Genomic DNA, 23,844 nt, shown 5'->3' on the forward strand with positions numbered 1-23,844 from the left:
CCACTCCTCTCCGACAGGAAAATCCATCCCCTTCCGGGCGAATGTTGCTCTTTGCCTGTGACTTCGCCGGCGTTGCTACCGACTGCGTTCTCGTCGGACACTTTATCGCGTTACCGCGCGGCCGGAATATTTTTCTCCGTTCCTCGTGTCGTGAGACGCGGCGGTGCCGCCTCCGTTTTTCGCCATCAAGATATCCGTAATCTCCCGAGATGCGTTTTTTAAGCTGAAAATGCGCAGAGCGAATATTTCTCTCATAAATCGTCGTCTGAAGATAACGTCTGACGTGGGTTTCGTCGTCGAGACAGACTTTTGGTGTTTCACGGTATCATTCGAAATCAATTTGTCGATCGTTATCACCGATAATTCTCCTCCGCGTGCCGATGTACTCTCCCGACGAACTGCATTATGCAATCTTGACGGACCGCACTGCCAGAACAGATACCCATGATCGCGACGGCGCGGGCGTTATATACACGTATTGAGATATTTCGATGCTCCTGAGAGACATTATTGAGCGTCGGATTCAAATGAGCCCGGAGCTACTGGATATTCCCGTATCTCGCTCTTGCGCTCCGGCTCGACAACGGCTATCTCTTCCTTGTTCCCTCCGTCGCTCCGTTCCTCCAGCGATATACCACGTCTCGTACTCCAGAGAGAAGGAAAGAGAGAAACAGAATACTCCGTCCCACTTACACTTTCCTCTCTTCCGCGTCTTCCTGTCCGGTCGGACCTCCCTCTTCTCTTTCCCTTTGGTATTTCACCCTCGCGGCGGCTGTGTTTAGAAGAACCATAGAAACCAATCGATTGATTCGATCAAATGTCCGTCGGCCACGGCGATTGTCATCGAAGGACACAATAGGCCGTCTCTGCTTCCCCTTGCACCCTCCTGTGCTAGCCCTTTCCCCTTTTCTCCCTGCGTGGTCCATCGAATCTGGCTGCGAACCAGCTGGGCTTCTACACGAGGATGGGGGGAGGATGAACTCCACGGGATGAAAGAGCCGAATTCGAAAGAGCGAGTTCCAGCGTCCGGCGCGACTTTCCGTCCTTCCCGATTGGCCGTCAAACGCATTCTCGCTTGAATATTTTAAAGACCAGTCGACCGCGCCGGCCATTCCATTGGGCCTACAATCGTTCATCATCATGCCGGTCGATCTCTTTGACGTTTTTGTAGAATCGCGAGGGGGGGGATCGATGCGGCCGATCTCGCCTCCGCCCTTCGAGAGCTCCGCTATCGATAGCGAACTTCACGAACGAGCGCGGTCGTGACAGTGGATTTTCCTCTTTGATGCCGGATGAACGTAAGAGTGACGAATCATTGAAGCCAAAAAAAAAGAGAAAAAGAACAAGTCAAAATATAATTTCGGCGCAATAAAACGCAATAATTTCTGCGACTTTCGTTTTATAACGTCATATGAGGACGTATATGCAGCCAAAAGCTGGATTTTGAAACGGCGAAATTCAACTATAATTCAACATTGTTTTTCGACTGAACCAGACACACGTGCGCGCATGCGAATGATGTGTAACGCATCAGCGAAAATCCATCGATTTTTACGTTTCACGTTCCACGTACCATCGACAAGCGAACGATGATCGCGACGGCAAGTGGACATTTATCGACAATTCCCATCCGTCGACGACGGTAATTTTAGCGGTGACATAATCCGCATGATACGTGTTTGCGCGTGCTGCATCCGCCCGGCATCTCCATAAATACACCCCGCGGGCAATTTACGTCTATACATTTGAGCTGCAAGTCAGCAAGGATGTCCGCCGGCCAAAGAAAATACGGCCGCAATCGAAATTGCAGCCGCGCCGATGTTTGCGATGAGCAAAGCCGTATCGGGCGCAATTTCAATTATTAACACTTCGACCGGTCAAACATTAGCGGACCGGTTGTAATCGCGGCGCGAATCCCCGGCGAATCGCGGCTTATTTGATAAAGTCCACGATAAATCGCGATAAAGCTGCAGATTCATTTAAAAGTCGTTCGCTTTTAACATGGTGCACGAGCGTAGGGTAGAAGTCATGCTGCAGTGTGCGAAAAGCGATGTCGGCAAACTAAGCTGGACCAAGTAAACGAGTTTATCCCCGCGCACGAGTTGTAACAGGAGGAAATGAAAAGAAATGGAACGGAATCCTCTTGTGCGGTCTGGAGCGCGCGAATCGTGCGGAACTTCCGTCTCTCTCGGCGTAACCGATCACGCGAGCGGATACACGTGGCCCACAAAGTGCACCGAGCAACTTGCCGGAAACAATAGACGAGGTCGGGAAACTAGCAAGCCGCGTTTTCACGACGCGAAGTAATATTACACCTCTCAAAACGGCTTGTCGGAGAACGAGGTACTCGAAGGCGCTTGTTCGCTTTTCTCAATGGTCCATAAAACGAGTTCAGTTAACGCTCAGAGCGCCGAGTTATAAATCCAAGTGTAGTTACTTTCGTTTCCTCGAGACTACATCGCTTCGATATTTTCTTTTTTTTCACGTTAAGTTTGTTGTTGCAGCAAATTCCTTTAAACGCGCGCTTAAAAACTAGTTACTGGGAGAATTGAAAGAAAAGTGATTATCGGAGAACACAAATGATCGATTACAGGTCCACAGTCTGCGTGAAATGAGCGAATATTCCCCTCAGCATCTTAATACCCAACGTATCTCTGCAGTAAACTCTAATGAAACATATTTCATTAGCATTATCGTGATCCGCGCGATTCGTTTTACGTCCGTGTATGGTAAGCAACGGCGCGTAAGCGGCAAAATCCGCCGGAAACTAAGCCGGCTACTTGAGTGCCAACAATGAGCTGCCAATGGGCAGACCGCGCGAACGAAACCCGGCCGCGAATCAATCGACATCCATCTCAATTATGCGCGTCATACGCGCAAACAGCCACGCATTCGGCACGCACGCACGCGGTATATCGCTGTGTGCATACCTCGCCGACAATTCCAAGCCGGCCAGGACAATGCATCTCGGCCGGAATAATTCACCGCGGCCATTATAGCCGCGGCAGGACAAGGGCTTTATTATTGACTTACGACTAATAGTCACGCTGTGGATTACGCGAAGGCGCGCGCGAGCGTGTATGCGCGTCCGTGTATGTACTCGGTCGTTGTGTGGGCGTGTGTGTGTATGCACGTCACCGATCTATTGCTCATTTGCCAGGGTATGTAGATTGAACGAGCCGACCAGTGAGACCTATGAGCCCGCGATACCTTGCGAATCCTCGTGAGAATTCAACTGCTTCGCAAAAATGCATAATTGATTGTTGGGGGTGTTGAGATTTTATAACTAGTTCCCCAGATTCAGCAAAATATTAGGAAATTACGTTAAGAAAGTGTCATACTTTTAGACCCGCAGAGATAAAATCGGAATAGCATAAAATATAAATCACGAGACGAGAATTTCACGATGAGAATAAAATGTCAGCATGACAATCTGCATTTTGGTTGGTTGGATACATGTCGCGTGAACACGTTACTAAATTTGCGTTCTCGTCATATTGAGTCTATGTTTATTAATACAAGTTGTTTTAAAATACACGTGTCGGACTTGGAAATAAACTAAACTTGATTTAGTTTATTTGGCAGTTTTGTCGACATTTCACGCACTAAATTTGCGAGTTTGTCATGATCAAATTCAGCAGTCGCTTTTAATACTCGCCCTGGCACGGAGATATTTCGCATCGGCAAATAAGCATGTGACCAGCTCTCGTCTCGACCGTTTACCAGCAAATGCACGGTAATCTATAAACCAATCATACGGTTCTGCGTCCGGAGTATCCTGTCTGCCTCAGTCGCGTCTACACTCCTTGTCCCTTGGACCGCTCTGTCCGGCGGCATATCCGTCGTATCTTCCCGAGTGACGTATTTCCATATTACAGCGGGATTAATTTGCGCCGTAGAGCGCGACCGGCTGTTAAGCAACGCTGATGAAGTTTGACAGGTGCCAGCTGATCGGCGGCGAAGACAAGCGAACAATCGCTGCACCTCACTGCATCTCGGAGATGCCCGGATCTCGGAGATGACAGACGACCACGGCAAACTGTGATCAGCCCCGTCCTCGCGGAGTACACTCAGTTGCGACGTGGATCGAATAACGACGTGTGAAAATGACATTTGCGGCGCAAAAACGGAACGGGACGTTTCCCGCGCTCGGATCCGTTCAGCCGAAAAGAACTCTCCGGACACTAATCACCGATCTCGGCGAGAATTTGATAAGCTCGTCGTCCGTCGTAGTAATTACTCGCGAGTGAAATTAGATTTACCAACAAGATTTCATGGACTACATTCGCTACACCGGAAATGAGGGGATTATCGAATTATCGGATGATACTTCTCGGAGTGTCAGGCGGTTCGATTTTCAGGAAATCGGATATCATCGAGAGAACGGGACGGGTAAAAAAAAGTGAAAAAATCGAGCAACGAAGAGGAAAGTTTGAAAAGCGAGGAGGGGGTGCTGCCGAAGGGGAGGTCTCACGGTTTCGATTTTGCATCGCTCAGGCAGGCACCGGGATTTCGCGAATGCTTTTTTGATCCGGCAAGCCACTCCCGCCCGCGCAGGGGTTAAAGGGCGACGGGATGAGGACCGGAGAGAGGGGAAAGCAGAGTGAGATCCGGTAGGCCAGGGGATAACGCCAGCGCAGGGCGGACGGCACTCGCTCTCTCCCCAGGCGCCAATGACGCCAATCTCCCGTGTAAATCGCGACATATTTCACGACATCGCGCGACGGAGGGGTGCGAGCCGGCTCTGCCATCCTTCCGCGCCACCCTCCGCGCGCGTCCTCGTCTCTCACGCCGCGCACCATTTCGCGGATCAGCTGCCGGAGGTGGATGAAAAGTTTTCCGAGTTGTTATCCCGGGAGTTATCGCGCCACCACGCCGACGACGGCTCGAAAATTCCGCGATGTAAACGCGATCGGCCTGCGAGCGGCGAACCACCAGGCTCTCTCGCCGGTTTCCCCGCTTATTGGCATAGCCGCGAGCTTCCTCCGAATTTATCGGCTGACGTTTCGTAAACTGCTGCGAGAATCTGTCAGCATCGAGGCGATTTTTATCACGTGCGTACATCGTATAATCGTACGGCTCGTTTATCAATGACTGACATACAGCATTCAAGCCGCGAGTAGATAATGACCCGCTGTAGCGCAGTAATTTTAATCATTCGTTCGTCGCGACTGTATCACGAAGAATGCAGCTCGTTTCCGCTGTGGATAATTACAAAAAAATTCGCTCCGGTAATTATTTATTTATTCGCGGACATTTAATCACCGTGTGTCGTTATTTATTAAATTATTAGTCATCGATCACGCTGTGGCTGCACGGGCTCCGCTTAGGATCCGTTTTTCGCGGCCGCCGGCGCGAATTATTTATAAACGAACAGGTTAAAATGAATCACGGTATGCCGAGCAGAAAGCGCGTATCGCAATGCAATTTTTGGAATTACCGGCTCGTAAATTCCGACAGGGGTATTTCCTGGACGTGCGTAAGCGTGTGTTTCGCACATTTTACTCCCCATGCCGCGCGTACCCCTCCCGCCCGGTGCCTCGTCTACAACCGCTAACCGCTCGTGTCTCGTCGCGCGTATGCGAGGGCGAAAAGCACCCCCTCAGGGCTGTTTGTTTTTGATACGGTTTTCATCGAACAACGTAGACATTCCGTGGCCCGCGCCACCAGCATCTACATGCAAATGCGATTACATCTTGCTCGTACAAAAATGTGCTACTGCCTTGCTTACTCTTGCCAATAACACTCCAAAGTGTTACGGTAAAACGGAGAGATTATCGTAAGATAACTCGCGAGCGCGATTAAGAAAGAAAAAGCAGTTGGTTCTGTAAATTATATTTTTATTTTATGTCCTGAAAATAAATACTTAGAAATAAATACTCTTAATCAGTTCATTGTAATTAATCAATCATTATAATCTGTTAATTGTAAATATGAAGAGAAATATCAATTCAGGCCGATAAACAAATATTAGAAATGTCAGAAAAAGGCAAAGTATCCTAAAATCCGCTTCAATAATATCAACGAGAAATTTCTTGATCGACTCAAAATCGATCAATTAAAACGTCATTCATTATTAAAAAGCTAAAGAGATGTAATAACGCAAATTATCGAGTGACTATTTTCGCAGGGCCATTATAAAAGAAACATTCGCAGGCGCGAAAAAGAGAGATCGCGCCGCAATTGTCAGAAACGAACACACGTGATTGGCGTGATTGTGAAAAGGTCGATGACGCTGACAATAGATGATTTAACGTCGGCCACGATAAAAATGCTGATCGCGTCTTTCTTTTTTTCAATCGATAGCAAAATTTCTGTTCAGCACGTTTTTCCCATTTTAGCGTTCATGATCGCGCCGAAGGAAGAAATTACGTGACTCGCATTCGCTGATGCGCGAGTGCCGAACCGACGAACAAACAAGCGATGATATAATTATCTGTCGTCCGAAAAAGCGCACCGCCACTTAATAGCGCATTTATTTGACTCTCGTTGAACGACGTAGAGGAACGGTGCTCCGCACGGAATATTAAAATAGCAACAAAATAGAACCGCATCCGATCTAGCCGGATTTTGTTCTCGCGCGCGATGCAAAATTTCGAGCTTCAGCTCGTTTTACATGACAATATTAATTCCGCGACGCCGCCTCCGGGCGTTCCGCGTCTTAACGAGATTTCGTGCCTTTCACTGCTGTTTCTATAGCTAAATTAATATTGATACATCAGCAGCATCGCGCGGGAATTTGCATAAGAACGTCGTCATAGCGCATAAACGCGTCGACCAATGGAACGCCCGACGTAAGCCGCTGTATTGTACTGCCAAGTTTATACCGAGAGTCTTATTGGTCGAGACGCTTATGCGCGATGCTCTTATGTAAATTTACCCGCGATAGGCTTTAGTTTATGCTTTTACAAAAGCGCAACGCTAAATAGCAAGTTCTGCTATGGTGCTATGGTACGCAAACGAAGCAATATTTCTTGTCGAAGAGAAGCGAGGTGATTTCTCTTTTGTACAAATCTTATGATCGATACCTCTAGTCGTAATTTCCTCTACAAAAGTGGAACCTCTCGCATTAAGATTCGACTGAAAAGAACATAATATCATCTATGTTAAATCGCGTTGATGCTTTCTTCGTTGGAAGAAACAACGGTCCAGTCTTGTTTGCGGAATACTTCCTCTCGCGTGGATTAATTGCGTTTATCGTCGTACAAATGGCGTGAAGTACTTGAAAGAGGCAGACTTTTCGTGCCGTATTCCCTTATCGGCAATAAAAGTGTTTCGCGAGCACATTGGATGGAAGAAGCACGAAGTTCACGAGCCGTGAAAGCACCGGGCGCTCGGAAGTCGAGGAATGTCCATGGCGGAAGACGTCACCTCCGATTCCTCCCCGAGACATCTGCCGGGCGAGGCATCTGGAAAACTTGCGAATTAAGAGATTCGCTGGCGAGGCGCGGGCACGGGAGAATCGTTCGATTATTTCCAGCCATTAAGGGAACCCCTCCGCGCTCGTGCCACTTGAGCGTCATGAGGGTCGAGGCGCGTTTTCCTCCCAGCTTCTTTTCGAGAGAAACTTTCGACACGAGTTTTACATTTCGCGCGTTCGGTGAAAGGCGACGCAGGGACGGAGAACGGATGATTCGACGACGGAGAGCGAAGTCGACGAAATCGCAAGCAGTGAGGGCGGCGGTGAGCGACCTTCGTCGCCGGATTCTTCTTCACGAAGACAGGCCTCCGAGTTGCGGCACATTCGACCCTCCGCGCAATTGGTATTCCGGTCCGGTACGCCAATATTGCGTTACCGAAACGCGTCGCGCAAACCGAATTCAAACGACTACCGAGCGTGATGACACGACGCCGCTTGTAAGTCACACCGCGGCGCGTGTCTTTTAATTCGCGCCACCCCTCCGTCCCTCGAAATAAACTACCCCTCCTGCTCTCGAGATGAACGCGATTGAGACGTCACGTTCGCGTCTATCGATTTTTCTCAATTGCCAGTACTCGCGATAATCGTAAGAGGGAGCGTTGATGAGTTACGAGAGAATTATTTTCAGGAAGCTATCGGCTCGAAATTACAGGAATCGCAAGATTCCTTCGTTCGTCCATTATCCTAACTTGCACATCTGGCTCGCTAAGAAACTTCATTCGAAAAAAAAGTTTCACGACAGTCGCGACACAAAGAGCCGACTGGACCAATTAACTAATTTTCGTCCGATTTTATTTTCGGTTGCACGTCGCGCATCGATTCCGCAGATTTCGATTATTAAAAGGACATCAAAGCCCGAAGTGGATTGCTATTGTTACTCATTTTTAACTGGCGAAAATCCGAGCGAGCGAGCGGGTTAAACAGTATTACGCACGGGCGTCTGGCCCGAGGGTGGACATCACAGAGGGGCGTTCTCTCGCTGGTGAAAATTTTCAAAGGCCCGACATCGATGGGCTCTCTCGCACGCGAATGTAGCTTCCAGGACCCCCTTCCCGCAATTTCTCCCGCCGCTACAACCGCACGGACGCGAAATCAAGTGTTCGAGATTATGACGGTGGCTCCGGTCACGTATTTCATTAACTGTCATGCCGACGGTTCGGTCAGGCGGGAGAAAGAGAGAGAGAGAGAGAGAGAGAGAGAGAGAGAGAGAGAGATTGGGGGCGAGATCTCCTGGCGAGCGAGGGCTCCGCAGGTACCTGTGAAATATGTTTGCTTTACATCCCTCGGGATGATCCCGTTATAATTATGAATGTCGTTGTTGTCACCGTGGTAAGTGTCAGATATAGTTTCGCGCCGATCCCCCGCGATTCCGTATGGTTTCGTATGAGAGGAAATGTCTGATTACGTTTAGACATTTTCCACTCGTCGTCGAAATATCTTCGATATTAAATCAATATTTTGCAGCAACTGGTTTGAGAACAAGTAATATGAACACTGCGGTTTGAAGATAAAGGAGATTAAATATTGTGCTTGAAATAACTGATTTTACATAAAGATGAGTCTCTCGTTATATATACAGGGTGTCCCATGGGAAGTTGCTGAAAGTAAACGATTGTTTCTCCCCTCCATGACTTCAGAAAGGGTCTTACGGTTAACGGTCGTTCATCTGAGTGTCCGCAGTTTTATTCTGGTTGTGGTAGATGCAAGCCCGTGCGCGTCAAAATGAGTAATCTGACGACGGAAGAAAAGATTTATCTTGTCGAGTGCTTCTTTCTAGAGGAAAAGTTTATAGCAATGCTTACAGGGGGTTTCGTACTAAATACGGAACACAAAGTTAAGAGCGAAAACACGCTGAAAAGGTTAGAATTTATTATTTCTTTAAACGTATGCGTTACGTCACTCCATTTTTTGGCAATAAATCTGCATTAAAATAATGTTTTGTGTTATTTTTATCAGAATTATCGATAATTTTATGCAGTATGGAACTATTCAAGACCGTAGACATGATCTGCCAGGTCCTTCTGTGTCTGTAGCTGCAGAAGAAAACATTGAAGATATTAAGAAGTATTTTGAAGAGAATCCAAATTCTTCCATTCGGAAAGCTGCCCAAGCTCTTGAAATATCCAAAACAACGTTACACAGGATTTTAAAACATTTCCTGAAAATGCATCCCTATCAAATAATATCGCATCAATTGCTAACCAAACGCGCTATGACGAAACGTGTGGAATTCTGCAAGACGATAAATGGAATGTTTGAAGATGGAGAACTTGATGCAAAATTGATAATTTACACGGACGAAGCACATTTCTGGCTAAATGGTTATGTTAATAAACAAAATTATAGATTTTGGGGGTCGGAAAATCCCAACGTTTCCCTAGCTAAACCTTTACATCCACAAAAAATAACAGCATGGGCTGCGATCTCGGTAAAAGGAATTTATCTGCAATTCTTCGAATCAACAGTCACTGGTGAAAGTTACAAGCAGCTTCTCGAAACACAATTCTTCCCTCATACAAAAAAAAAGAGGCCTGGTCAGAGGATTTCATTTCATACAGGATGGAGCGACACCACATCGAACCCAGGAGGTCTTCGAAACAATCCATAAAGTTTATGGCAATCGAGTCATCGATCTGGATACCCCAAATTTGCCCAGGGGGGGCTAGAATGGCCACCGTACTCGCCGGATTTAAATCCATGTGACTTCTTTCTTTGGGGATACATTAAGGACCATTGTTATGCCGGAAATCCAGAAACAGTGTCAGATTTAGTAGTAGCTATTAAAAAGGTCGTCAGCAACATTAAAGACGACATGTTAGAAAAAGTTTTCACAAGTTTTCGTAAAAGAATTGATTTTTGTACAAATTCAGATGGTGCACACTTTGAAAATATTTATCATTAGCTTACTTGATTATTAGCATATTTTTCATTAATAAAATAAACTAATATACAAACATTTTGCTAAATTTTATTTATACCCATTAAAAACTGCAGACTTTCCTCTTTCCAACGCAATTTTTGTTTTTTCAATAACTGCATACGTTTAAAAATGACAGCTGATTAGTTTCAGCAACTTCCCATGGGACACCCTGTACTATTAAGTTATGTTCTCTAAAAGTCAGAATATATATGACGGCTTCGCGACAAAGTGCGAACAGCGGAGTTCAATTTAATTGACGTGCGATCACCCGCGCATAAATCAACGAGCAATTCCCTGTCCAGAATTCCTTTATCAAGGCGCAGTGAAAAGGAAAGGCAGTTTCGTCGGCCGTGAATCGGTGTAAATCCACGGCGATATCGGCAGACTCGTTTGCGGCTACACGCTGTACCGCCCTCTTTGAAAACGAGCAGCGACAGATTGGCATTACCATATTGGGAAAGGGACTAGACTCCTTATTTCCCTATCCTTTCGCCGTCATGGGAAAGGAAAAGGGAGACGGAAGAGAAGGCCGTCGTCGGTCTCTTTTTCTCTCCCTCTTTTTCCTATGACACCCCCGTTACCTTACTTCGACTCTCCATCTCGACCGTCCTTCCGGAACATCCCCTTTCCGATCCCCCGATACACTTCTGCCTCCTCGTGCTTTCTCTTTTCTCGCGCACGTCCCTTTTTCCATCTCGGGCTCATCCGATTCTCGTCCACGAAGATTTCAATCTTGTTTGGTCGAGGCATCGACACGTCCTCATCTTCCTGTCGATTTTCCCTGCAAACTGCGGAACCCCTTTTCGTTTCTTCGTCTCTTTCTCTCTTTCTCTCTCCCGTGTTCGGGCTTGCGTTTGTTAAGAGGCGAGGAAGAATGGTCGTCCTAACGGCATTCTATATCGATCGCGACGCATCAGCCGCAAGCCCGATTGGGAATCCTCGGCAGCTTCCGCAGGAAATTCGCGGAACACGCCTCCTGAACGAACGACCCTCTGATTTTCGCGGGTCTCTACCTTCCCCGAGTTTCGTCGATATTCGAAATCCCGATCAGTGGTCGGCCGGTCGTCCACAATTCTCTAACCAGGGACCAGCCCTTTCCGAAGAGTGACGGTCTTGCTTGAGCTTGAGAGCGTTATTTTCCAGCCTGAGAAAAGTCTTTTCTAGTCTATGAATATATTAAGAGCAAACAAAGGGCCATCTCCTATAATCTCGCAACGTCTTCCCTCCCCCCACGAGTTCCTCTACTTCACTTTTCACTCCGGAGACGTTACGCGCGTTTATTAAACCCGGCCCTACGCTTTCTTAAGCACTTTACGGGAGTCCGGGCGTGCCGCTCTTCTCCACGAAAATGCTTGCTGTTCCGCCTTTCTCTGTTCTCCCGTCGCGATATTATTACGAGGCGAACGCAATTAAAATCGCGTCCACTCGGTCGACCTAAAATTGCACTGGCGTTTCAAACGCAAGAATCGACGATAATTCCAAGTTTGAATTTCGAAATTGCACGAAATTGATTACAATCGCATTTAATTGATCACTTCTTAATTAAGTTTCGGCGATCGTCAAATATGTATACATTCGTTCGTTATATTTCTTTTCAGACCGAGATCTGTTCGAGCGCTCTGACGGATGTGATTCACGCGGTCATCAACGGGACCGATGGTTGCCTGTTTTGCTTCGGACACGCTGGTTTGGGTAAGTTCAAAGACCTATGACGTTACGTACTCCTTTCTCCCTTTCTGATTTAACGCGTCTGATTAGGAATTTTAATTCTTATCTTGTGCTCAATGACTCGTTTGCCTCAGTTTCCCGAGTTTATTGCAAATTGCACAAGATACGATATGTTGCGCGGGCAACGTCCTCGCATGCTGCACCTCTCGAGCGCACATATAAAGACGTTACGGAGCTCTCTCGGAATTTAATAGACTCCCGCACTCCGAGAAATAACGCCTATATCTTAGAACCCGCGCGAGTCGAGACAATAGTCCGCTGCTGGAGCTCTCTCGCCAGCTTTATTCGACGAGCTCTCGCGCGCTTTGCGTTGGCGAGGTAACGCTGGCATCGGTACTCGACTGCGCGAAACGCGTCGTGGAGAATAAAAATAATTATGCGAAACGTGAATATCTCTCGCAGAATTTTCATCCCGCGGGCCTCTTAACGCCGTCAAATGCAAAATGGGTTCCACTACCATATTACTACTTGCTCCCCAGGAGTACTTATCCCCGGTGCTCCTCGAAGAGCCCGATGCAATTGGACGACACTCCGCTTTCTGAAACAAAATAATCGCGACATCTACGAAACAAAGAACACGACTTCGTCTTTGGATTAATACGACAACAATAAAATATCGAAATTATTATGCTACACAAGAGCTAAGTCATTATGAAATTCTAGCTGTTTTAGTTACTTTACTGTTTTAGTTATATTGTAATTATTTTACAATATATATTTCTTTTTCTTGTTTAATACTATCAACACTGGCTAAATGAACTTTATCATTTAGAATTTAGATCCTTGGATAACTATAGATTAAACATAACTACAGATCGATGAGACGAGTTTTCTTGTATTCTTGTAGGGCAGAATCTTGTATTATTAACGCGACAGCAATTTAAATTCTCTTTTTACTGCTGGAGCATCGTTATTCGTTCGTAGACGTTTCGATACGCACGCTTTTCTTGACCCGTGAAATAAATTATTCGAGCATGTTCTCTCGAGAGAGAAATATCGCGAAGATTTTCTATTCAGATCCTCCTACCTTCGTTCGCGCGATTCCTCTTCGTCCTGCGAGAAACACGCCAGTGAAGGCGCGGAGAGTTGTTTTACATTTTAAGTAGTGATATCGAGTTTGCATGCAAATGCACGATTATGCGTGGAAAGTACGCGAGATTCCCCGGGTGGTAATGTCGGCGCGGAAAGAGTGCGAGAGAAGGGAAGGAACCGGGGACACAAAGAGGAATGCGAATGAAGAACGAGGAGACGAAACCGGAAGGAATGGTGATAATGTATGCCACTGGGACACACTCTCTCCCTCCGATTTTCCGAATCTTAATGCAGTTCGAGAGATCCTGCACATCCTGTTCGCTCATTTTCTGCGCGAGGACGAGTATTGGATTAACGAATTTACTGAGAATACTACAGTCATTTTGCGTAAAGCGCAAATTTTAAAGCACACGTTTATTGATCGAAACATATTTTCAGTAAAAGGGCAATGAATATGTAGTTATTTTACACATAAAAGTTATAAATATGATTATTCAAGGAAAACCATGCATCGGCAGTGGAAATATTTTCGTTTTTTGAACCGTTTTTATAATTCTGCCAAAAAAATCGACAATGAATCCTCGTTAATATCGCAATCGCAGACGATGCTCGTTAAAATATTTTTGATATCGACCGACTAAAGTTCTGATAACACGATAGACGCCTTTGCGCTCGCTCCTGCAGTCGGTATCAGAACCAATTAAACTTTGTAAAATGATACTCTCTCGTGACGGGTTTCTTGGCACTTTCTATGTTTCTCGTCGGAGGATTTTTTATATTTATACAGACAGACAGATAGATGGAATCTTATTTAAACACGGTATATGCAAGTAAGATAATATTAATCGAACCGGACAGATCTCGTTATTACGAAAGTGGAGTTACAGATCGTTACAAAAGTCCCCACACGTAATAAATTCTTGATAAATTCTCCCCGAAATCACGCGAGCAAAATACCGCCGGAGGAACTTTACTTTCAAGATTTACTTCATCGTCGAATGCGCGTGCAATTCCCTAAAGCGCTGCGGCCTTTAAAGGGTCTCCCTCGTTCTTGGACCGATATGGTTTCATAATTCCGCGGCGCGTCGAGGAATCGTCGGTCCGCAACGTCCAAGTTCGCGCAGTCGAGCGGGGGAGAGGAATCGATAAAGTCGAAAATAAAAGGAGGCGCATCTATGAGATAAGAACGTAACGACCATAGACAAAGAGCCACGTAAAAGGAAGCCAAACGAACTCGCACGGTGAATTTTTCCCCCGTCTCTCGCGTTCTCTCTCTCTGTCTCTTCTTCTCTCTTCCAAAAGGTACTTCAGGCAAGTCCGCGAGCAAACTGCTTTTGATCATCGCTACGTGAACGTTTCTCTCCCTCTCACATTTCCTCGCGCTTCCCGAATCCCGCGTTTTCCTTTCTCGCTTCCTCCGACTTCTTCTCGGTCTCCTTTTCAGTCCGATCTTCCGCTAACCCTTTGCCTCCTCACGCCATCGTTCTCGACGAGAAAAAGGATGACGGGAAAGAGAGACCGACCGCACGGTTAGAACCGAGGAGGAAGACAAGTCCAAGGGGAGGATTTGCGTGGATCTGTGAGAGGTGGAAGGAACGCACCCTACGGAGGCAATCTAATCTGCTCGACGATCTTCAGAACGGCGCACGCCTTTTATTTCGCGATGCGTTCGCCAACCGAGTACGTACGTCGTTCGCGTACACGCGCCTTCGTCATCCGCGGTCTGACAAATCGCGTGCAAAGAGCTCTCGGGGATGGGAGCCGCGGCGAGATGGGGAGAACGTGGAGGAAGACGAGTGAAAGGACGAAAAAGAGGGCGAAAAAGAAGAACGTGGGATGAGAGAAACTTGCGCTCTCAAAGCAACGGGACTTGTCTCTCGCGAAGGGACAGAGGGCGAGCGGAGGGCTATACACGGATATAGCGACGACAATGGTCCCGTTTGTACTTTGTAGCGCGTTCCTAATTACCCTGTGCGCGCGCGCAGATACCCTGCCAAACCCTTTGAGATCGTGGAACGACCGTGAAAGTGGATTATGCAACGACGATGGCAAGGGGAAGAAGCACGCGTGCTTGATGCACCCGAGACCACCCTCTCGTCCCCCTCTCAAAAACATGAGGCTTTGACAGTGATAACCTTAGTAAGCGATTCAGTCAAAGGAATGTGCGCGTGCTCCTCTCGTTTCGGCTCTGCCCTACACGGCTTAAAGGATTCTGGTTCCTGCCAATTATGCGTGTACACGATATAAAGCTCGATGCAATGCGCGAGTGTATTATTTTTCTTACAGTAAATTGAAGCGTAAATCTTAAAAAATTCTCTTCATAAATATATGGTTGTATAAGCTAAAAGTTTCTGTGCTGAAAGCTCGTAGAGCTGAATCGGGAGATAATAACGTTCGGTGATTCATTTGCAAACCGGAAACCTGAAACGATAATCGTTAAGCCCCTAATTGCTCACAAATAAATCAATTAATGCAATCCCGAATATAATATTACTTCGCTTTAATAGAATATCTCGAAACATATGAGATTGCTTATCGAGAAGAAACGATAAAAAACGACACGGGAATTAACGAACCCGTAATTAATGTCACGATGCAATCCGTGTTGACGTTTTTCTCGCGCAACAGGATACCCGAGCGGAATTTTAATTATCGCTCGCACTCGCTTCAAAGTATCTTCGCGTGCAAGTGTCGATCGTCGGTCGCCCGAGAATGCAGCAGTCTCCGCTCCGTTTTTCTGCCTCGTCGTCGTCGCGAGCCTCGTGGCGGCATAGCGCAAATTCTTGCGGAATTTTTGCGGTTTGCCCACTCGAATCTCGCCGGCGGCGATGCGCAAATTTTCCGAAGCATGGATTGCCGGGTAAGTTTCCCGAGAGAGAAACGCGAGAGGTCCGTTACCGGCGAGACGGTCTCGAACCCTCTCGTTTTCCTGTCTCCCGCGCTTCTAATTAAATAACAACATAATTCACCGTCTTACATTAAGACAATTAAATAACGTTTAAGATTCAACGGCGGCTGCTGCTTTTCCATTATTCCGCCTTTGCCCACGGCTCTCCGCCACCCTCCGCGCCAACCCCTAGGATATCGTAAGCCTCCACCCACTTTTCTACCGTAAGTCGTCTCCGCTCTCGTCCGACTGTTTTATGATTTTAATAAGAGCTCTTTTATTTCTCTGTCAATAGTGGAGCGTTTGAGCACCGCTTTCAATTTCGCCGGAAGTTTCACGCTAAAGTTCCGCGCTCGCTGCAATACATGCCGCTGTCGCCGTCAAACGCCCCGCCGTTTTTGCGCGCACGGGCTGTAATGACGTGCCGATTAATTTTAATATCTGACTCGCGCGCTGTTGCAAAAAGCTACTTCTATTTCGGTAAAATTCTGTTCCTGCAAATTCTCGCTCTTCTATTTTGGCGCAATGACCGATTGTCATTCTAGTCATTTTAAACGTATCCACATATATATACGTATATACATACATACATGCATATACACAGTGCCGTTCGCGAAATAGTAAACAAATTAAACGGCCCGCTCGTGTCCGACCGCAAATCTGGCATCGCAATTATTGCACCCAGCCCGGCCGCGTACATAAACGGGATTTTCGAACTCGGCCATGTGAATTGATTCGTCGCGACACGCGCGAGGGAGGCGGAAATCACGATTATGCCAATCAACAATGAAGCTTGTCCACATACCGGTCGCACCGGTGGCAGCAGTTACGGGCGTTAATACGATCCCTGCGTCAATAAATCCGTCAGTCCGGCAAGGATCATTCGAAATATTAGCTTTGACCGCTCATCGCGCGCTCATCGACGCTTATGAGGGAGTACAAAATATTCGATTTTTATTGCACGCTCTTCCTAAATATGATACCTCTTTTCAATGGCTAATTACAAATTTAATTGATCATCAATGTGCAACAAGGTACTCGGGAGAATCGAAGTCGCGCGACTTCCGGCACAACTCGTGTAAACCAATCGGTTTTACTATTAATCGCGATGAATAATTTTCAGTCGCACCATTTACATTTACATCGCGCCTTTAACGCCTACACAACGTCTATACAAGCAGTAATCCCGCGGTTCACGTAATCAGCGAGAATGTCTAACAGTTTCTCTGCTCTAATTCAGGCAAGTCGCACACCATGCTAGGCACACCGGAGGCTGGTCACACACTGGGTGCAATCCCTTGCGCCATAGCGTGGCTCTTCCGTGGGATATCCGAGCAACGCCAGCGAACCGGCGCCAGGTTCAGTGTACGGGTCAGCTGCGTGGAATTGACCACCGGCCAGCAACAACTGAGAGACCTGCTTGCGGCGCACGCGAACGGTGAGTAATCCTTCCAATTAGCCGGCAAGTGTCCTCGCGTGAAAGAGCCCAGGACTTTTTGTTCACGGCGTCTCTTCTCGTTCCTGGCCAATTAACGTTATCCACTTAGCGCCGATCCGCGACAAACGACGTAGATATTACATGGTATATATATACTTGTATACATGTTATATCATGAGTGGATTACGAAGCACTCGTCTCCGTTCGAAAAAATGTCGAACTTTCTTCAGGATAGAATTATCCAGATATAAATTAACTAATGCATCATTAATAAATAAAATCAGAACTTAAATTGCGATTGTTAGTATACAATAGTATACAAATTAAAGTATCTCGCAATTCAACGTGCAGAACATCGTAGGAGAAATCTGCAAAATGTCGACCTGGAGAATCCTTCATTTTACTTCCCGCAGAATTTTCTTTTATCGAGGGAACGACCGGCAACGATCTCCGTGAAAATGCGAACGTTTCATGGCCGTGATCGAGTTTAAAGACGCGGGACACGGCCGGACCGCAGAGCCGCATACGGAAATTGCAATGGCTCGCACGTTCCATTTGCCTGATACGCGCATTGGTCCGACGAGGACGACCTCCGACGTTCCCGAATCGGTTCCCGACGAAAACCGGTCGTGTGGCCGATCCTCGAGAGCATGGAACGAGATTGTCCTCCACCAACCGAAAGTGATGCACGGAGGATTCCGCGGTAATATTCAGGAAGTAGGACGATAGTCGGCATTCGGCCGCAATTTGGTTTCGTCTTCACGGACGGCCGAGTGGACGATTTGGTCCGTAAAATTGAAGGGCAGGATTATTTCCTCCCCTTACTTCAAGTTGACCGCCACCCGACCGCGTTCTTTCTCTCTCTCTCTCTTTCCCTCTCTCTATTTTACTTTTGTTATCTGCTCCTTTTATGCCACACATCTCGAAGAGAAGAGAAGCTAAGGACTCGCCGGACTAATAAAGAGTCGCTTCCTTGGAGGGTGAATTGCTATGGTGCACTTATGGGAACGATCGTCAAAGCTCTCCCGTCAAGAGCATCGCCCTGAAAATTAACTGAGCTGTCCGCTCAGGAACATCCTCCTTCTTGTCTTCTAGAATGTGATCCATAAATTCGCGCGATATCTCTCCGATGTCGGACATTGCACCAGTTATAATCTAGCTGTACGGATCAAATATACGGATAAATGTCTGCAACTAAACGTCTCGTGTTTGCGAATTCCGATATTCTCTCGACCTGTTTCTTCATCATATATTACCTGCGGAAATAACTTGGACAAAGAGAAGGAAGAACTTCTCAGAAGATTGTCAGCGATGCGTTTATGACAAATTTATTGTCAAGAGAATCTTCTGCAAATATCGATTTCCCATGCATCCTCGATACGTAAAACAAGAGAATATATTCTCAGTTTCGATATTACGATTGTAGAGATACTCTCCAGCGCGTAGAATCGAGTGTATTTTCTCTCGGGCACGCTAAAACCTAATTGTCTGTTATGTCGCGAGGCATCTCCTCGGGGATTTCATAGCCGCGGGAATTAAGACGTTTATTAGTGTAAGTTACCGAATGTTCCGGGTACGTGCGATGCGCGCACTCCACGTAAAACTCGCGTTAGATGCGTCGTTTGAATGCTGGCTTAACGACCGCGTCGCGCGCCTTTCCGTTCTCCCCGGACTAATTAAGATGCGATGGAATTAATTTTCCAGCTTATTAAATAATTAACCTGTATCTATAGGACTATCTTGACTTTGTAAATCTATCCTTCCTGTTTCAGCTGTCCTCTTCCTCTTTCTTCCTCCAAATCTTATTTCGACTCGGTATCAGTGGCGTAGCCTGGTATTTGAGCCTCTCTTCACTCTTCGTATTCCAAATAAAGGATTCGTTTGCTCTTCGGTTCTTCCAGCTCTCCACGATTATTTTAAATGATAATACGCGGATAACTTGTGTATCTCAAGAAAATGAAATATAACGTAAGACATAAGTGCGTGTAACAACTTTCAATCTTCCATTATTTTCTTTCTCGTATCTCTATTTATATTCATCTTTCCTTTTTCCTCCAATCTATCCATCTTATCCCTTTTCTATCTTGTATTTTTTTTTTATCTTTTCTTGCTTAACATACGAGGACATTAGTTACGCCACTGTGCTGCAACCAGCGCGTTCTTCGTTCGAGATTTAAGTCGAGTAGCGGCACCCTCCAAGTTCGCGTTTTCCCCGAGGAACTTGATAATCCCGCCTGGTAATTATTTAAAGTTTTCGACGGCCCGGATCTTACGCGAGCGCCGCCGACGAAAAGGGGGAGAATGTCTCCGAGCAAAGGTTTACTTTGTTACTCGTAACTGTATGCAATGGAATATTTAATTAAGCTTACGCCCTTAATGCAATAATTGAGGCAACTTGCGGCGGAATATTTAACACTTAGCTGAGCTTAAAACTGGAGCCGCAACTTGTTCACGCCGGGTGTCACAAATGAATGCATTCGTGAATAAGTAACCTGTGCCGCTGCTGCCGATTTATATTCGCCGTTATAAACATATGACTTACCCTCCCTCCCCTCTCTCCCGGATATACATCATACAATACATGAATGCGCGCGCGTTATTCATCCCTTAATGCAATTTATACATGCACATTTAATATTAATATTATAAATATCAGAGCTGTTTTTTCCATTAGCACATTAATCAGTAATGTGCAAATGTCCAGTCGCTCAAATGGTTACTAAAAGCGTATTTACTAGTTTATTGTATTCAATGTGGCGTTCTATTAAATACCAGATGCTCTTAAAAAAATAATCGCGCAGGCGATACATCATTATTATTGTAGATAACCTGTTCGAAAAATCACTTGCAGATCATTCGAGTCGATCATTATATCGTTCTGATTGTTTAATAATGTAATTATATTCGTGGCAGTTATCTGCAATCAAGCCGGATATTTACAGTAATAACGTATAGTTTGTGAAATAAATAATAAACATATCAACGAGAATATCGACCGGTGCATGATGCTACATAAGCATAGGAGAACACGATACATCGGCATAAATATATTAATATATTGTTATTAATCCGTAATACCTCTCTCTCCCTTTCTCTTTCCCGATGCAAAAGCCATTTTCTCTCATTCGGCAAAATAATTTTGAATATCATGCTTTATATATACGCAATAAGTCCTTTCGCGCAAGAAATTGATAAACAAAGCGAGCCAGAATTATCTTTTCATCACTACATTAAAACGCAAATTCTGAAATATTAAAGATTTTGAAGTAATTGATGCGGAAATGTATAATAGCGTCATCAAAGATGTACAGTTTTCGTAAGATGCAATAAATCTTGATTTGACATTTGCAAATAAGAGGAAAAGAAATCTATATTTTTTAATAGTAAAGTACGATTATTTACTTTTTCGATAAAAATCTTATTTCTACTGATGTGATAATATCACTAACATCCGATTACCTGTTTATTCGACAATTGGAAGAAACGGGCTTTGAGCTTGACTATACGAATTCCCGCGTGGCAGATTCCCTCGAATCGTATTCATTTTAATTGGCCGTATGTGCATATCAATGGGCGGTCTGGCGCGAACGACAGAGAATATTTTTTATCCGCCCGTCCCTCGTCCGCGATAATTCCGGTTATTGTTTTATATTTCTCCCACGTATCGGTCTCGCGAAGATAAGGGCGAGGGTGAGGAATAATAGAGAAGAAACAAAACGTCTTTCTCTCTTTTTCGCGCTGACTCGCTTGCGCGCGGCTTTTAGCGTGTACGACGTAAAAGTGAGACGAAAGGAAAAAGCGCAAAAAACTGCAGGGGGAAGGCGAATTGAAAGGGAGGAAAGTGAAAAGGGGTAGGAAAGGACAGCGACATGTGCGAGACGGGGGTTGCTGCACGGCGTTTTACATTCCGTGCTTTCTTGATTGCACAGGATACAACATTCCCATCCTCCTATCCTCTCATCCTCAGCTGTATCCCAGATGAAACGTGAAAAATCACCGCTCGAATCACGGCGCGATCGACTTATTTCGGGAAGAGAGATGAAGTGGTTTGTCTCTGAAAAAACTCAGTCGAAGCTTTGAGAAGAAAATAAACATTCAAATATGCAGTTAAATTATTAATCAGATTGATTCAAACAGGTTTCTTAAAATTCCTTCAACTGCATAAACATATTTTGTGTTAACATTCTTTTGATAAATCTCAAATTAAACAGTGCAGCAGGAAATGTCAACCAAAGTTTGAAACGATTCACCACTACGCCGACTATCATTTTACGAATATTCAGTTACACGAATCGTTTGTTAATACTCAATTTAAACTGTCATCACACCGCAAACAGTAACCGCGATACCGCATCGACTAGAAGCATGGAAAATACAACAGTTTGATAAACTATCAGAGTTGTTACCACGACTCTTGCTCTCAATTTTCAATTTTCAATATTCAATCAAATAATTTCTAAGGCAGCGCGTAATCACAATCGCACCATCGAGAAACAATTTATCATAAATCGATATGAATAAAGCTACCCTTTCTAAATGATTTTGCGAATGTTAATATTAATTTCTAAAATTTCTCGTTTAAATTAAAAAAGTTTCTACATAAATTTATCTAACATTAATATATTCATTACAGTTAGAGAGAGTTTGTAATTATTTCTTGCATCATTTATTTTCTCCAGAAACCCTTCTTTTACAATCCACTATTTTAAATTTAAACTGTGTTTAATTTTAAACCGTGTCTCAAAATTACAGGTTTACATGTTCCTAACAGGTTGACTTAAGATCATCAGGATCGTAACCGACGGTATGTCGTGTACGTGAGGCACAAAAGGCAGGCGCCGTTAAAGTGTCGAGTGGAAGGCGTACCATTCTCGAAACGGCCGTAAGTTTCCTTCCCCATGGGGAAGTCGGCCACGGTCCATTGCCCGACACTGTTCGCTCGGAAGCCACCCGGTACATAAGACGACGGTTTTCTTTAATTGCTCACTGCAAAGTACATCCGTACAGCCTATCCCCTCGTAAAAGTTACGGGGAATGCTTGCGGCGAATTATCCCCTAGGTGAAGGAAGCGACTCGCGTTGAACTCGGCGATAATTAAACACGCTAGAACGTTAATAAATGTATATTACCTATAGAAAAATTAAAAGTGTCACGACGCGATGACGCAAACAAGGAAAGAGCGTTAAAGTAGGAAATAAAGTGAAATTTTGGCAAAGCACGCAACTACGAACGTGCAGCAAACTGGATATTATACGTGGCGTTGACTTTTCGAAAGGAGAAACGATAAATCCGTGGCTTTAAATCAAAAGCGCAGTTTACATTAAAAGCTCTCCCCGCGGGACTTCCCGCCGGCGCAAAAAATAAAGTTGCCGACTAAACGAGCGGCCGCGTGCGCGCATTACGACGGAAAGTGATTTACACCCCGGGAAAATACGGAGGAACACGCCTCTTCATCTCGGGGTGTGAGGCACGCCGTCGAATTTCGGCGACAAGCGATAATTCGCCCATTAATCCCGGCTCCTTCGCGGTAGAACTTTCGCCAACCCTTTCACGTCGCTCGCATATCCGCGCCGTTCGTCCAGCGCACGGGGGTAATATTCTCTGGCAACACTTATTTCAGCGAGCGTACGTTGAGCACGTAGACCCCGTCGTTCTCCGGCGACGAAACCCGCTCGAGTGTCTCCACTCTAATACGCGATCCGAGGGTTCGTTAATTTTCTTCTGGCTCCCGAGTCGTCTCTTCTTCACCACCGCAGGGGAAGGGTGAGCCGCGATATTGCACGTGGATACACTGGGTGTCCTGCGACATCGAGCGAGTCGCCTTATTCCGCGCGCGCAGAGTGGTCCTGCTAGCTCGCAGTCGATATATCAACCATGACACTTCTGGAAGAGCCGGTCGCGGCCGCGTCTCCATAATGCACTCCCGTGCGCCCAAGTGAACGAAGAAATAAGGACACTTCGAGTGATGTATGATGCCTAAACGTGGCGGACGCTCTCTCGGCGAGTTATCACTCTTCGAATATTATTCGATGACGTTGGTCGTCTAATCGGTTTTATACCTTTGCGCCTCTTATGCGACGGATATCTTGAGCGTCGAAAGCTCGCGAACAGCGTCGATAGCGATAAAATTTTTACAACTGTTATAAAGATCAATTTCCCGAGAGGTCACGTTGTATAATACAGATTCTATGTGCTGCATCGTCGAAGGAAGGGACCTCAGGGAACTCGCGTCAATGACCAGGGGCGTCGCATTCTGTCTCGCACTATCTACTGAGTCCATGAAATGAAAGTGTTTCAGGATATTAAACCGTCAGGAACTCGTAAGGCGTTATTAAACCGTAAAGGACAAAATTGCTTTGTTCCAGAAAGAGCTACATGCATAATTCTGTTCTCGGTTCACTGTTCCACGTAATACCTCT

The 23,844-nt window shown here is 45.7% G+C and overlaps 1 protein-coding gene across 2 annotated transcripts in view; it reads left to right on the top strand.

Annotated features, from left to right (window-relative positions):
* Positions 1 to 23,844, top strand: part of LOC105287618 (kinesin-like protein CG14535) — a 218,458-nt gene that overhangs the window by 184,443 nt on the left and 10,171 nt on the right. For both annotated transcript variants that reach the window (XM_026969485.1, XM_026969486.1), the window contains exons 4-5: positions 11,939 to 12,032; positions 17,228 to 17,425. In XM_026969485.1, the coding sequence (XP_026825286.1) occupies positions 11,939 to 12,032; positions 17,228 to 17,425 (292 nt within the window). The remainder of the gene's footprint in view (positions 1 to 11,938; positions 12,033 to 17,227; positions 17,426 to 23,844) is intronic.

Source organism: Ooceraea biroi, chromosome 5, assembly GCF_003672135.1.
Source record: "Ooceraea biroi isolate clonal line C1 chromosome 5, Obir_v5.4, whole genome shotgun sequence".
Taxonomy (NCBI): domain Eukaryota; kingdom Metazoa; phylum Arthropoda; class Insecta; order Hymenoptera; family Formicidae; genus Ooceraea; species Ooceraea biroi.